Raw genomic sequence first — 13,858 nt, forward strand, 5'->3', positions numbered from 1 at the left:
CCGAGGGACAATCCTGGCCGCGTCCGCAGCCTCCTAGACTTCGCGCACACGTCCCGCCCCGCCCCCCCCCCCCCCGCAACCTTCCGTCACGCGTCTCCCGGGCAACGCGCCGAGCTCAGCTCCCCGCGTCTGACCTGAGATTCACTCTGCGTCCGCGCCGGCGCCCGCCGACTCTCGTTCCGGAGTCGTTCTCGAGCATGGTAGACTCGGACTCGGCTGCCCAGCAGTCCAGGCCCTCGGTCACATGGAACCTGGGCTCGCCGTCCGGTCATTCGGCTGCCGCCCAGGCGACCACCAGCTCCGACGCCAACCCGGCCTCGGCCTCCCGGCACGTTAGGTTCAGCAGCCAACCCGAAATCAAAATAGGGGCCCACCCGCAGATCTGCTTCCTGCGGCCGCGGACCGTGCAGCGGCCGGTGCTCTTCAGGTGCGGCCCGGGTGCCCGGGGCTCTCCTCGGCCCCCAGCTCTCTTCGACCCCCCCCCCCCCCCCCCCGCTCCTCCAGCGGCCCTGGGGACCTCGGCCCTGGCTCTCCCCGAGCCCCGAGCCCTTCGGAGCCTGGCACTTTCTTAAACCCCGAGAGAGCCTGGATTTCTCACAGATGCGAGCCCCCGGTCCTTCCCAGTCCAACCGCTCGCACCTCCGGGAGCCTGGGAGCCCAAACTCTCAGCCCGGACTCCCGGGGAGAATTGCCATCTCCCACCCGCATGTCCCCGAATCCCCCCGGCCTGTTAGTCTTCCAGGCTCGACATCGCAGCAGAGCCCCGGGGTCCCCAGCGCCCTTTGGGTCACCCTCTAACTCACCTTAGAGCCTAGCGAGGCCCAAGGCCCCTCAAGCCTGACACCCCTCTCCGCAGCCCCAGAAGCCCTGGCAGTGCCCCTCAATTCAGCCACTACCCCTCCCTCCCTTCCATCCCACAACCCTGGAAGCCTCCTCCCCTAGAGGCCTTGCAGTTGGAAAGCATTGTGGTTCAAAATGACCATTTATTACTTGAAAGGAGGTATTTACAGTCACTGCCCCCAACCCTTTAAAACTTTTCCAAGAAGTGTTGATAAATTTGGTTCACCCGAATGAGTAGGTTCAGAGTATTTTATGTGTCTTTAAATATTTACAGTATACAAGGGAGACGTTTGTATGTGAGCTGCTTTTTTGTATGCGAGCCTTTGTATTTTCATGCCTTTGTTGTCAGAAAGATGTACATGGGAGACTGGGGACATTTGTTTAAACTAGTCCATAAGTGTAAAAATGTAACTCCAAATTGGCAGAAAATTAATTAGAAAAAAAATTTTAGTCCTTCAAAATGTTTTAATCTTTAAAAATTATCCTTTTGGTCCTGTCAAAGTAGTATACGCTTTTATAGGAAAATCAGACAGGACAAGCAAGCAAAATGAATGGCCACAGACAATCACTGTTAACATTTTTGGAGTATATTCTTTCAGAACCATTCATATATATGTACTACAACATGGTGATACATCTTTTGGGGGAAAAATTTGTCACAAGAAATTTTACTATTGTGTTACCTAGCATCCATCCCCCCCTTCCACCTAGTACCCTGTGGATATCTATTTTATTCATGAGTGCATAGTATTTTATTCTATGACCTAATTAAAATTTATTCCATTGCTTCCTATTGTACATTTAGTTTATAAATTTTAGGAAAAAGTTTGAAGAGTTATTTTGAAATGGGCAAAAACATTTAAAGGTACGTATTTGCAAAACCATTTCATGCTGTAACTAAATTATCAAAAAGCAAAAATCTGGCGTTATCCATTCTTGACCAATTCTTCATTTTGGCCAAATTTTTACCTGGAGTTTCGCCTGGATCACCTGGCTCCGTTCCGTACCCTGCCACCCAAACCCTCCCATTGCATCTTCTATCTCTTAGGAAGTCTCCTCAAACTTTTTCCTACACAGCTTCCCTCCCTATTCCAGACTTTTTCCAAACCCTCTTCCCTTAGAATCCCTCTATTAACCAGCCTAACCTGTAATCTTCTCTTTTTCCCTGCTTCCTTTGATCCCTCCCCCTGCCAATCTTTCTTAGACCTAGGCTCTGGAGCAAGTGCTCCCCACTTCACCCCCCTCAAATTCATCCTTCTGAACCCTACCATACAACTTTTGTTCTTCTCTAAGATCCCCACCACTCATCTCACCCTACTCTTTCTCCTTGAAGATGGCTGCTTCTGAGGGCAGTTCTGAGTCCTGTTCACACTTTTCTTACGGACTGCTGTGGGACTTTCTACATCCTTCTCAGGATGACTTTTCCTCTCAGTATCCAGAAAATACCTCTTTATTTTTTTTTAACATTTTATTTATTTATTCATGAGAGACACAGAGAGAGACACACACACACAGGCAGAGGGAGAAGCAGGCTCCATGCAGGGAGCCTGACGCGGGACTCAATCCTGGGCCTCCAGGATCATGCCCTGGGCCGAAGGCAGGTGCTAAACCACTGAGCCACATGGGCTGCCCGAAAATACCCCATTAGTGCACATTTTCTGCAAGAGGAAGCCTAGGCCTACTCCCTTGCTCCTCAAACAACTATGAGAGCTGTGCCTCTCCTAAGAATCCTGGGAAAGCCTCAGTCACTCCCCTAGGACCCTATCAAATCAGTGCCTGTCCTAGCCCTGGCCCCAGCCGTCTTACCGCATGCTACTTTTCCCTCCTGCTTCCAGCTTAATGAATTCCAGTGAAGCAGCGGTGAAAAAATTTTTACCGAAGAGCAACTTATCTCGGGTGATTATTCGTGACAACCTCAATGCACGACGACGAACCTATGAGAGGGAGGTAAAGTCATCAAAAGCTTCTGCATTAGAGGGTGTTCGTGGCTTGACCCATGTTCAGTTCACTCTCCCCAGTAGTCTGGGCAGGAAGTGGTGTGGAATCACAGATTTTAGAGGTGATTGGGAGCCATCAATCTGCTCTAAAGCAAGCCCCATTTTACAGGGGAGGCAACTGAGATTCGAGGTAACTGATTTGCCCCAGATGTCACAGCTCTTCCCCTGGGCCAAGGGAACCAGGGAGAAGGATTCCATATTTCTTGGCTCTTGTAGCATTATTTTCCCCCTCCAATCATATTATTTCTCTAGGGACATGGATTCCTACCATCTCCTATAAAAAGAAGTCTTGGGTCTTGGAGTTTAAAGTGGCATCAACACCCTTTGGCTTGTTTTTTTTCTCTCAGGGATTCACTCTGTGTTATAGAGAGCTGAGGCCCTTCCCCTTTTTGCTTATAGACAAGTAGGGTTGGACCTGCTTACCCAAAAGCCCGCAGAAGAAGGGGAGGGTAAACAATGTTGTCACTGCACAGACCCAATTAATTAATTCATTAAATGCATCATCAGAGGCTGCATGGGATAGGCACTGTGTTGGGCATGAGGAAGAGGCTAGGGCACACAATGGACTGTGAGAATGTACTCATTTTTTCAAGTGGAGCAAGCAGCCCAGAGTGGCTACTACCCCCTTCTTTTTTTTTTTTCTACCCCCTTCTTGATTCTTGACTTCCCTCCATGTTCCAGGGCCAATCTGGATGGGCCTATGAGACTCTAGTATTAAGAGTAGAAGAGGCTTAAGAGATGGTGCCAAATCCTCTTAAAGCCAAAGAGACCAAAAGAAGAGCAGGGATCTGGGTTTTTCTCCCTTTGCTAAACTTCAGTGGCATGGTGTAGTGGAAAGAGGGTGGGCTTGGCAATGGACAAGCCAGCTTTGTGTGACCTCAGGGAATAAACATTTCCTCCAGGACTCTCTTTTCTCATTTGTAAAATAGGATCTATTAGGATCCTCAGTTGCAGGTGACTCAAACTGATCTTGTAGTAGAAGTAAAATAGAGAATGATGTGTTTATATAATCAAGGATGGGTAGGGCAAGGTCCCCAATGTTTGGGATGAGAGGAGCCAGGAGCTCCAGCACCATTGGATGAGTCCTCACTTTCCCTCTTCATCTCTTTTCTGTGTCTTTGTGCATGTTGGCGTCATCATCAGGCTGGCTGTCCCTGCTAAGCATGGCCACAGGAAACCTTGGCCCATAGCCTAGAAAGGAAATGGAGTGCTTCCACTGTTGCTCACATTAGACAAATCCTGGAGAAACTCCAGCTGGCCCAGGGTGTGTCACTGGCCCATCCTTGTCCTAGTCAGTGTGGTCAGGTGGAATGTGCTATTTTAAATGGCCCAGGATGGATTGGGGGCCAATTTCTATGACCAGCGGGAGAGGGGACGTTATACTTCTGGCAAGTGGGGAGAGGATCTGTAAGATGCTGTAACTGGAAACTCTCCTGAGGTGCTTTTTATATACCAGAGGTCTGTGCCACCCTCCAGCCATCCAGAAGTTCTCCTTTTATTTTTTTCTAAAGATTTTATTTTATTTTATTTTATTTATTTTAAGATTTCATTTATTTATGAGAGACAGAGACAGAGAGGCAGTGGAAGAAGCAGGATCCATGCAGGGAGCCCAATGCGGGACTCGATCCCGGGACTCCAGGATCACGCCCTGGGCCGAAGGCAGGCACTCAACTGCTGAGCCACCCAGGTGTCCCAAGATTTTACTTATCTATTCATGCGAGACACACAGAGAGAAGCAAAGACATAGGCAGAGGGAGAAGCAGGCTCCCTGGTCAGAGCCTGATGCAGGACTCAATCCCAGGACTCCGGGTTCACAACCTAGCCAAAGGGACATACTCACCCACTGAGTCAAAGGGAGGCATTCAACCACTGACACTCAACTGAGCACCCCGGAAGTTCTCCTTTTAAAGCTGTATTGAGCCCTTACATGTTTTAGGTATTCAACATCCATTTTGTATTATTAACCCACTTAATAGTTCAGGAAACAGACTCGAGAGATGGAGTAACCTCACTAAGGTCATACAGTACATCATTCTAGAGTTGTAAACCTGGGTCTGACTGACATTTTCCCTTAAGGATGAGACTTTCTTCTCCTTATTTGTAGACCTGGTGACTTGCTAAGGGCCCAGGTTGTAGAAGCTCATGGATTTGAGGCTTGAGGGACAGTATGGCAGTGTTTCTGCCCCCCCTCTCCAAAAAGTGCTCAAAAAAGAGGCACTGATTTCTCAGGACCTTGACAAGAACAGCTAAGATTCTGTATCTTGGGAATCATCTGAGCACACTCTAAGAACACACCCACCCTCCTTCTTCATCCTTGTTCCCAAAACCCACTTAGGTTTTTGGTTCATCCCTTGTTCCCTTTGTCAAATAATCATGGCAACACTGACTGGCCTTTATGGAGCTCTCCTTTGCTTACATTGTGCTGGGTTTTGAGACAGTGTCAGTGCTTAGAATGCCCAGGGGAGTTTGTGAAAATTGTTGGCTCCCAGGATCATCTCCCACCTGGTTCTGTTTTCACATGCCCAACACTTCCCCATCCTTCAAAACCCAATCCCAATTTATATGTCAACCCTCTGTGAGGCTTTTCTTGATATCTCTCTTCTTTGAACTCTGTACTTCTTTTAGGGATGTGTCACTCCCTGCCTCACTTAGAAATATTTAGGCACGTGCCCGGCCTTCCTGACTATGTTGAAGTCGCTATGAAGATCTGTGGTTGATTTTTGTTAGTGTCTGCTTCAGAGCGAGCTCATGGGAATAGGCAAATGAGCAAGTAAGATAAAGGATGTGCTTTCCTAGAGCTTCCAGTCTCATTGGGGACAGGACAGAAATGATATGCTAGACAAAACAAGCAGAGGTCAGTGTGATGTAGGGGATGTCAGAGACAATCTGTGGGAAGCACTAAGTGAGTAATCGGGGCAGGGTGATAGGATTAAGGAGGAGGAAGAACATGATGAAACTTTTCTCCACCCTCCCCACCCCACATCTCTTTTTGGCTTGTTTTCAAATAGAGATGTTGAGGTTAAAGTCAGGCTTCCAGCTGCGGACTGTCAGAGGTACCATAGGGGTTATGTAGCTCAATGGCCATGTTTTGCAAACAGGGAAACTGAGGCTCACTCTGAGTCCATATATTAAAATTTTTTTAAATTTTTATTTATTTATGATAGTCACAGAGAGAGAGAGAGAGGCAGAGACACAGGCAGAGGGAGAAGCAGGCTCCATGCACCGGGAGCCCGATGTGGGATTCGATCCCGGGTCTCCAGGATCGCGCCCTGGGCCAAAGGCAGGTGCCAAACCGCTGCGCCACCCAGGGATCCCTGAGTCCATATATTTATGAACTATTGAGCCCAGCTAGCACATTTCCCACCTCCTTCCCCACATATCCCCAGCAGCACAGATGTCTTTTTTTCTGTGAAGTAGCTTCTTCATCCTAACAACAGCTCTGTTTTTTTAGATAAGAGCTTCAGAAAGGACCAAGAGAAAGATAAGCCACTTCTATGACCACCTGAAGAAAAAGTTCATGACAGACCAGCTCAGGAAGCTGGGCCGCTGGAGAAGGGAATCCATAAACATCCAGCAGTACCTGGATAGCATCCGAGTGTGCAAGCTCTAGTTCAAACTCCATTCTAGCAGGAGAAGCCAGCCACCCTAATCAAGGCAGAATGATCTGCCCCTGGGCCACAAGGACACCAGGGTACAGGAGGAAGAGAGGTAGACACTAGGCAGCCGACACCATCATAGAACAACAATAAACTGAGACCAGCGGATAGTGGAGCACAAAACCCTTCAGCCACTGTAATATTCCTTGCCCTGCCCCATCCCATCTGTTCTGGTGGATGTGCTCCTGACGGTCCCGTAGCTACCTGATTGGGAGGAGGCTGAACCAAGCCAGCTTCCATGGTTAAGGCAAAGATGGACCTTTGCTACCCACATGTCTGAAGTGGAATGCTGGGCCAAGTGTCCAGGGACAGTGAGTGGTAGCTTAGATGGGAAGGATTCAGTAGTGCCACTGACTAGTGGTAAGGGGGTCAAGGTGAGACATCGGACACACCTAGGTTAAGTGCTATAGCTGCCACCTCTCAGCTATGTGACTTTGTAACCTCTCTGAGCCCCTGTTCCCTTATCTGAAAGAATGGGGTCGTAGCGAGGGAACCTGCCTCCAAGAACCGGTGTGAGGATGTGGAGTGCTTCACCCAGTGCCCATCACTGCCAATGGCTCTTATCATGAGGGGGCCTCCCTGATGGCTTCTGGCCTGCCTGCTGTCCCAGCTATACCCTGACAATCCCTACATTGTACCTTTACATGCGCAGGCCCCTCATTCAGAAGACCCTTTCAGCACCCCCAAGGGCTCTCAGGAAACTCTTCATCCTTCAAAGCTTATCTCAATGCCATTCTCTGCAAAGGTTTTCTGACCTTCTGCCTGCCTTCTGCCTTTCCCCTCTCTGCCCCCGCCTCTCCCCACCACCCCTACCTTTGTCACATAGGTTTCCCCTCCCCTCTGAACTTTAATTACCCAAGTGGCTTAATTCTGCCTTGTGTGGTAGCTAATTGGGCATTTGTCCTAATCCCTGCTTAGATGGTATGGTCTTTGAGAGCAGGGACCAAGGATCCTCCAAGACTCAGTCCAGGCCTCTTCTGTGACACTTCTCCCAAACTGGCCCCAGTAAAAAAGGCCATGCCTTCCTGTGCCCACACCTCTGTCTGCACCAAGTGTGTGGTTGGCCATTTCTTGTTTGCTCAGTCTCCCTAGCCAGATTGTGAATGTCTTAATGGCAGGGATGCTTACTCATCTGTAACCACAATGCCTAGTAAATGGAATAGTCACTCAATGTTTTCTGAATAAATGACTATTCCTCTTTGTATTATAGCTTTAGCACAGTGCACAGAGCAAGGACCTAGTATAAATATATTATATATATATATTAAATATATAAATATATTAAATATAAATATAAATATATTTCCAGATGAGGAAACTGAGGCCTAGAGAGGTGACTTGATTTGCCAAGGGTCCTGCAGCAAGTTAATGGTAGAGAACTAGAAGCAGGTGTCCTGACTGCCATGGAGTGGTCATTCTACATCACAACACCTGCTAGGTAAGGACATCAGTCCTCTCGTGGCTTTTTGGAAGACTTCCTTAGGAAGTCCTCCTCATTCATACTCATCCTCATCACGCCCCTCTCCAGGCTTGTTGCCTGGCAGCAGGCCTTCCTTTAAACTGAATATCTGGGGCAGCCCAGGTGGCTGGGCAGCCTGGGTGGCTCAGTGGTTTAGTGCCGCCTTTGGCCCAGGGTCTGATCCTGGAGACCTGGGATCGAGTCCCACGTTGGGCTCCCCGCATGGAGCCTGCTTCTCCCTCTGCCTGTGTCTCTCATGAATAAATAAAATCTTAAAAAAAGAAAAACTGAATATCTGGGAGCCTCCAGCCCAGTGGGCTGGGTGGCAAAAGGAGGGAGATGTTCATGATGTTTTTCTTTTCTTCCTTTATGGTTTTCTTTTGAGAACTAGGGCATGCTACTTTTCAAGAAGAGTCAAAACAGTCTGTTCCCAAGCTCTTCTCTGTTTTTTTGCCTGATTACAACTGATTAGAATTTACACTTTATCATACAACCAAAAACCTCTTCTGTTAGATCAACCACTGCTAGCACTTTGGTGTCTTTCCTATATTTGCTGTGTTTGTTTCCTTTCAACATATATTTTTCCTTGGCCATCAGCTGATGTGCCTGGAAGGGGGAAATGCTCTGGGGACCCTGGAGTCTTCAGAGGGCTCACAGAGCAGCCCCAGTCTCTCTTTCTCCAAACTGTCCCTGGGGTTCTCCCCACCTCCAGGATCTCACTTAATGTAGTCTCCCTGAGCCTTACTCCAGTCTAGCCTCCTGCCACATGCACTCTTCTCCCCTGGATGGCTGGCCTTGGCTGAGAGTCTTTGCATCTTCATGCTGTGGCCCAATGGACTGAGGGTTCCCTGGCAGTGAGATGTCAAACCAATGGGTCACTTTATAAATCACTAACTCACCTCTGATTGTGTGGATTCAGTCTTCTCATTTTTGCATTAAAAACCAGGGGATATGGGGATCCCTGGGTGGCGCAGGGGTTTGGCGCCTGCTTTTGGCCCAGGGCGCGATCCTGCAGACCCGGGATCGAATCCCATGTCGGGCTCCCGGTGCATGGAGCCTGCTTCTCCCTCTGCCTATGTCTCTACCTCTCTCTCTATCTCTGTGTGACTATCATAAATAAATAAAAATTAAAAAAAAAAAACAGGGGATGGGGCACCTGGGTAGCTCAGTGGTTGAACGTCTGCCTTTGGTTCAGGTCATGATCCTGGGGTCCTGGGATCGAGTTCCCATGGGGAGCCTGCTTCTCCCTCTGCCTATGGCTCTGCCTCTCTCTGTGTCTCTCTCATGAATAAATAAATTAAAAAAAAAAAACCAAAAAACCAGGAGATGTTACACTTAAGCAGGGAACAAGAAGTGATGGAATTCTGGAGAGGCCGCTTAATTGTTGGGAGGGAAAGAGAAGAAAAATCAGCAAGGGAAGAATGGGGGTGAGGTTGTTGGATGAGAAGGTATTGTTCGAGAAATAGAATCTTGAAGCTAAGGAAAAGTTTTGAGATTCTTTAGTTCGGTGGCTACACATACGCATATGCAGAACTCTTAGTTCAAATGAAATCTTGCCCACAAGCCTATTCCAACAGTCAAGACTATTGCCTTATTAACATGTATTCAGCACTCACGTGCCAGGCACAAGGCTCAGCTCTTTCCAAGCATGATTCATTGGATCCTCCCAATAACAAAATAGGTAATTTTAATAGCCTCATTTTATAGGTGAGAAATTGAGGCTCAGAGAGTTAAGAATCCCACCTAAGGTTGGGCAACTGGTAAGTGAGAAAAGCCACCCTAAGCCTATCTCACTCTGCAGACCATTTCCTAGTCAACATGTAGTAAGTTCCCCATCTTTATTATTCTAGTTGGAAGTGGAGGGCCTGGGACCTAGAGCCCTTCTGGAGTGTGATTTTACAGGTGATGTTGTAAGGGCCTCAGTTATAATGTCAGCTAGGCTAAAACACAAGTGTCCCTTCTACCAGGTGGCTAGGAAGACCTGGATATAGGATATAGGATAGAGGCTGTTTAGGGAGATCTAGATGAGGGGGATGAAATAGGGCACAGGATTCCCTTCCACTGCCCATTAGCTGTGAAAAGATGTTCTCAGTTTCACCCCCAGAAAATCTCTGTGGAATATCCTTTGTGTCTGAAGAACTATGCTGAGGGCAGGAGACAGATGAATGATACTCTCTTTTGAGCACACTTTTAATTCTTGCTGAAAATACATTTCATTCCCTCCTCCTCTAACATCACATGCATGTTACTACTTTAGAATGCTTGGGAAAACCTCCCAGTTCAGAAAACTTGGTGGGGGCACAGTGGACCCTGTTTTCCTTCCCTCTCCAGAATTTCTCCTTGACCTGGAACAAAAAGAGGGACGTTCTATTTACTGAGCACCTGTTACAATGCAAGGCACTTCATATCTTACCTCATTCAGTCCTCACAATGGTTGTCCGGTATTGTGCCCATCTTACAGGTGAGAAAACCAAGGTACAGAGAGGCTAAGGAACTTGCTCAAAGTCAGTAGCTTTGAGCCAGGCTTGAGATGCAGAGGGCACGTTTTCCGAATCATCCAGTTACTGTGGTGATCCTCGGCCTCATCGCGAGCACTAAACTCAATTTTAGCCATTGTTGGTGGCAGAAACTGCTTTGTGAGGGATACTTATGCTTTGGGCCTGTTGGTGGCCCTGGCCCCGGCCCCTGACTTTCCTCCATAGAGGTCAGTGACAGGGCAGGGAGGAAGTGTTGGATTAGGATTTGTTCCCCTCACAGCAGGGCCCTGCTGCAGGCTATCAGGCCGGAGCAGTGGCTTCAAAACCCCAGCAGGTAAATGTGGAACAGGCTGTCACAGGCTAGGCCGCTAGAATCATAGCCACAGCTTGTCAGGGAGCAGTCAGCTGCAGCCAAGAGTGAACACAAAGTTCTTACATATCCATCCCATCAGTCCACCCATCCATTCCTCTGTCTATCCATCCATCCAACCATCAGTCCATCCATCCAACCAACCACTCAGCTGTCCATATGGCCCTTCAGCACACAATCAGAACACACAGATGGAGGAATTAGTTTTCTTGTTTGCTGTGATCCTCTCAGTTTTCCTGATCAGTGTGGGGAAGTGGGGTGACCTGCTAACTGGGAGTGCCTCTACCTGGATTCACTGCAACCTTGGGCAAGTCATCCCTTCACTCTGAGAGTTTGTGGGGCTGAAAATACCTTAGAGCTGCCTTGTGCAAGGTCACTTCTTTTATTTTACTGATGTATAACTGAGGCAGGGAGTGGGAAACTCGCTTGCCAAGGACAGGTAAGGAATTAATGGTGGATTTGGGACTGGATTGCAGGACGCTGCCACTCATTTGTAAAGTGGAAGTGGGGATCCTGTTTCTCCTTGCCTTCTGGGATCGTAGGGAGGAGCCCATGGGGTAGTAGTGGTAGGAATCGCTTTGAGAGGCCAGAGTGTCTCTGAGGAGCCACCGAAGCCCTGGCTGCTGAGCCTGGACAGATCCCACAGTAACCACAAGGGGTCAGCAGATACTTGTGCGCTCCATTAGGATCTGCTGGAAGGCACAGCCTTGTGAGCTGGGGTCTGGGAGGGAGGCCAAGTCATTTAATTCCTGAGGATCCATAACACGAGTAGGTGGGGACATATCCCAGTTCAGCCCCTTGTGAAATTGAGAAGTGTTACTCTGGGTGTGATAGTACAGAGCCTGGTCCAGCTGCTGACTTTGGAACTCTGCAGGGCTGTGAGAACTGAGGGGGCAGAGCCATGAGCAGACCTGGGACTCCCTACTCCCCATGTAACCTTTCTTTGGGCTTTAGCTTTCCTACCTGCAACCTGGTGGCTGATCTCTGCACTCCTTCCAGTTCTCAGATCCTGAGATGTGGCAAAGGGCTTTACACACATGATGCTCCAGAAATACCTGCATTTGAATGGATGGGAGAAACTCCTGCTCTGAGTGAAGCCAGGGTTATAAGGACACCTGGGTGGCTCATTTGGTTAAGTGTCTGCCTTTGGCTTAGGTCATGAACCCAGGATTCTGGAATCAAACTCCCTGTTGGGTTCCCTGCTTAGTGGGGAGCCTGCTTCTCCCTCTCCCCCCTGCTCTTGCTCTCCCTATCTCTCTCTCAAATAAAATCTTTTAAAAATGTCAGGCTTATATAAAATGATAATTCAGGGTGAGTTTGGCTTTACTAGTGTATTTATTATTTGGCAGAATGATTTCTGATGAGATCATGGTGGGCACTCTGCTCATCTGGGAGCCTTTTCAAGGTCCTGTCACCAAGTCACTGTCAGCTACTGGAATGATCTCCACCGAGAAGCTTTGTGTGATGGTCTTTATCAGTTCCCCTCGTACCTTGTACCTCGCCAACATTCACCTTCCACTTCATTCAGCACGTGTTTTTTGAGCTCCTTGTATGGCACATTTGTAAGTGCTAGAAATCACCTGTGAACAAAACTGACTCAAATTCCCTGCCCTCAGGGAGCTTATATTTGAACAGTCCCCTAGGGGTAAAAAATGAATCAAATGAAAACCCTGGCTTGTTAGTGGCTGGTGCCTCCTTTGGGGTCTACAAGGGTAACTATTTGGGCTTCATTTGCCCTGTTCAACCCTTTGGCCACTAAAAAGGCTGCCCACAGGCCTGGAAGGCTGCATGTGTCATCATCATTCCTCTCTGCTGCAGTAAGTTTTCGTTCCTCTGATGTATGTGGGCTCTGATTGGATGACTCTGAGTAGGAATCTCAGCTCTGTCTCTCAGGAGAAAGTCATTTTACCCTTCACCCACCCTCCCTTGGAGCTTCAGTTCCTCATCTGAAAATGGGAAATAATTGTGGTATCTACCTTATAGGCTCGTTCTGAGAACTCTGAGTGAATGCTCACACCAGGAACCCAGCATGAGGCCTGGCCCCTCCTGGGGTAAATGTGAAAGGGGTTGTGGTGTAATTGTAATTGTTGTGATGTGCTTGGAGTTGACATATAAACCTCAAGAGGTGGCCTGGTGCTGGAGAGTGAGCCTCTCAATTTGCTCTGAGACCCTGGGCAGCATACATCCCATCTCTGTTCTTGGGCAGACTTCCTCTTCCCTCAAATTTCAATTAACCCCTCAGAAGGAAGAAGCTGGACTGAGATACACCCATAGCCCATTAGGGCCCTGGGCCCCCTGTAAATCAGTGAGTGCCTGCTGGGAACCAACCTGGCCATGGAGCAGCAGTCAGTCATGGGGGCCCCAACCAAGCCTTCCTCTGGTAGTTCTATGGGGCTGAGTACCTGGGGCTCTACAGAATGAAATGGTCACAGGGAAAAATGGTTTCTTAGCTTTGTTCAAAAGGCAAATTAGAGGACCGGGAGCACCTGATCCCATAGAACCCAGCATTCCAAACTTATTTCCTGTACTTCTTCCCATGTGCCAAACCTCATGAATTCTCTCTCTTCTCCAAAGAGGCCTCTTGGTTTTCTACGTGGAACCTTTGATCCGCTGTTTATCTTGCGAGGAATATAGCTCCCCCTCCTCTCCACTGAGCCACCCAGGGGCCCCTAAACTTGTACTTTATACAAAAGTGAGATGTACAGTGTATATAATAATACAGGCACTCCCCTCTTGCTCCTCTCTGAGACCACCAAGTTTCTATATATCTCTCCAGAAATGTTCTAAGATCACAGGTCCTTAAGATGAAGTTCATGGTCTTCACAAATTGTATGTAAAATTTTAGATGTAAATGCTGACTTGTATATTCTGTAGGTTCCATCATCATCTTACAGGGGTCCACAATCCCCTCCCACACACATTAAGAACCACTGACTCGGGATCCCTGGGTGGCGCAGTGGTTTAGCGCCTGCCTTTGGCCCAGGGCGCGATCCTGGAGACCCGGGATCGAATCCCACGTCAGGCTCCCGGTGCATGGAGCCTGCTTCTCCCTCTGCCTG

The 13,858-nt window shown here is 48.4% G+C and overlaps 2 protein-coding genes across 2 annotated transcripts in view; both read left to right on the forward strand.

The window, feature by feature from the left end:
* Positions 1–133: 133 nt before the first annotated feature.
* C27H5orf52 (chromosome 27 C5orf52 homolog) lies at positions 134–6,616 on the forward strand. The gene is made up of 3 exons (XM_072803255.1): positions 134–427; positions 2,676–2,787; positions 6,289–6,616. The coding sequence occupies exons 1-3, from the start codon at positions 198–200 to the stop codon at positions 6,445–6,447; spliced, it is 501 nt and encodes a 166-aa protein (XP_072659356.1). The 5' UTR covers positions 134–197; the 3' UTR covers positions 6,448–6,616.
* Positions 2,673–13,858, forward strand: part of OSBP2 (oxysterol binding protein 2) — a 194,947-nt gene continuing 183,761 nt past the window's right edge. Inside the window, exon 1 of the mRNA XM_072803248.1 lies at positions 2,673–2,787. Coding sequence (XP_072659349.1) covers positions 2,759–2,787 — 29 coding nt within the window. The 5' untranslated portion in view covers positions 2,673–2,758. The remainder of the gene's footprint in view (positions 2,788–13,858) is intronic.

Source organism: Canis lupus, chromosome 27 (assembly GCF_048164855.1).
Source record: "Canis lupus baileyi chromosome 27, mCanLup2.hap1, whole genome shotgun sequence".
NCBI classification, from domain to species: Eukaryota; Metazoa; Chordata; class Mammalia; order Carnivora; family Canidae; genus Canis; species Canis lupus.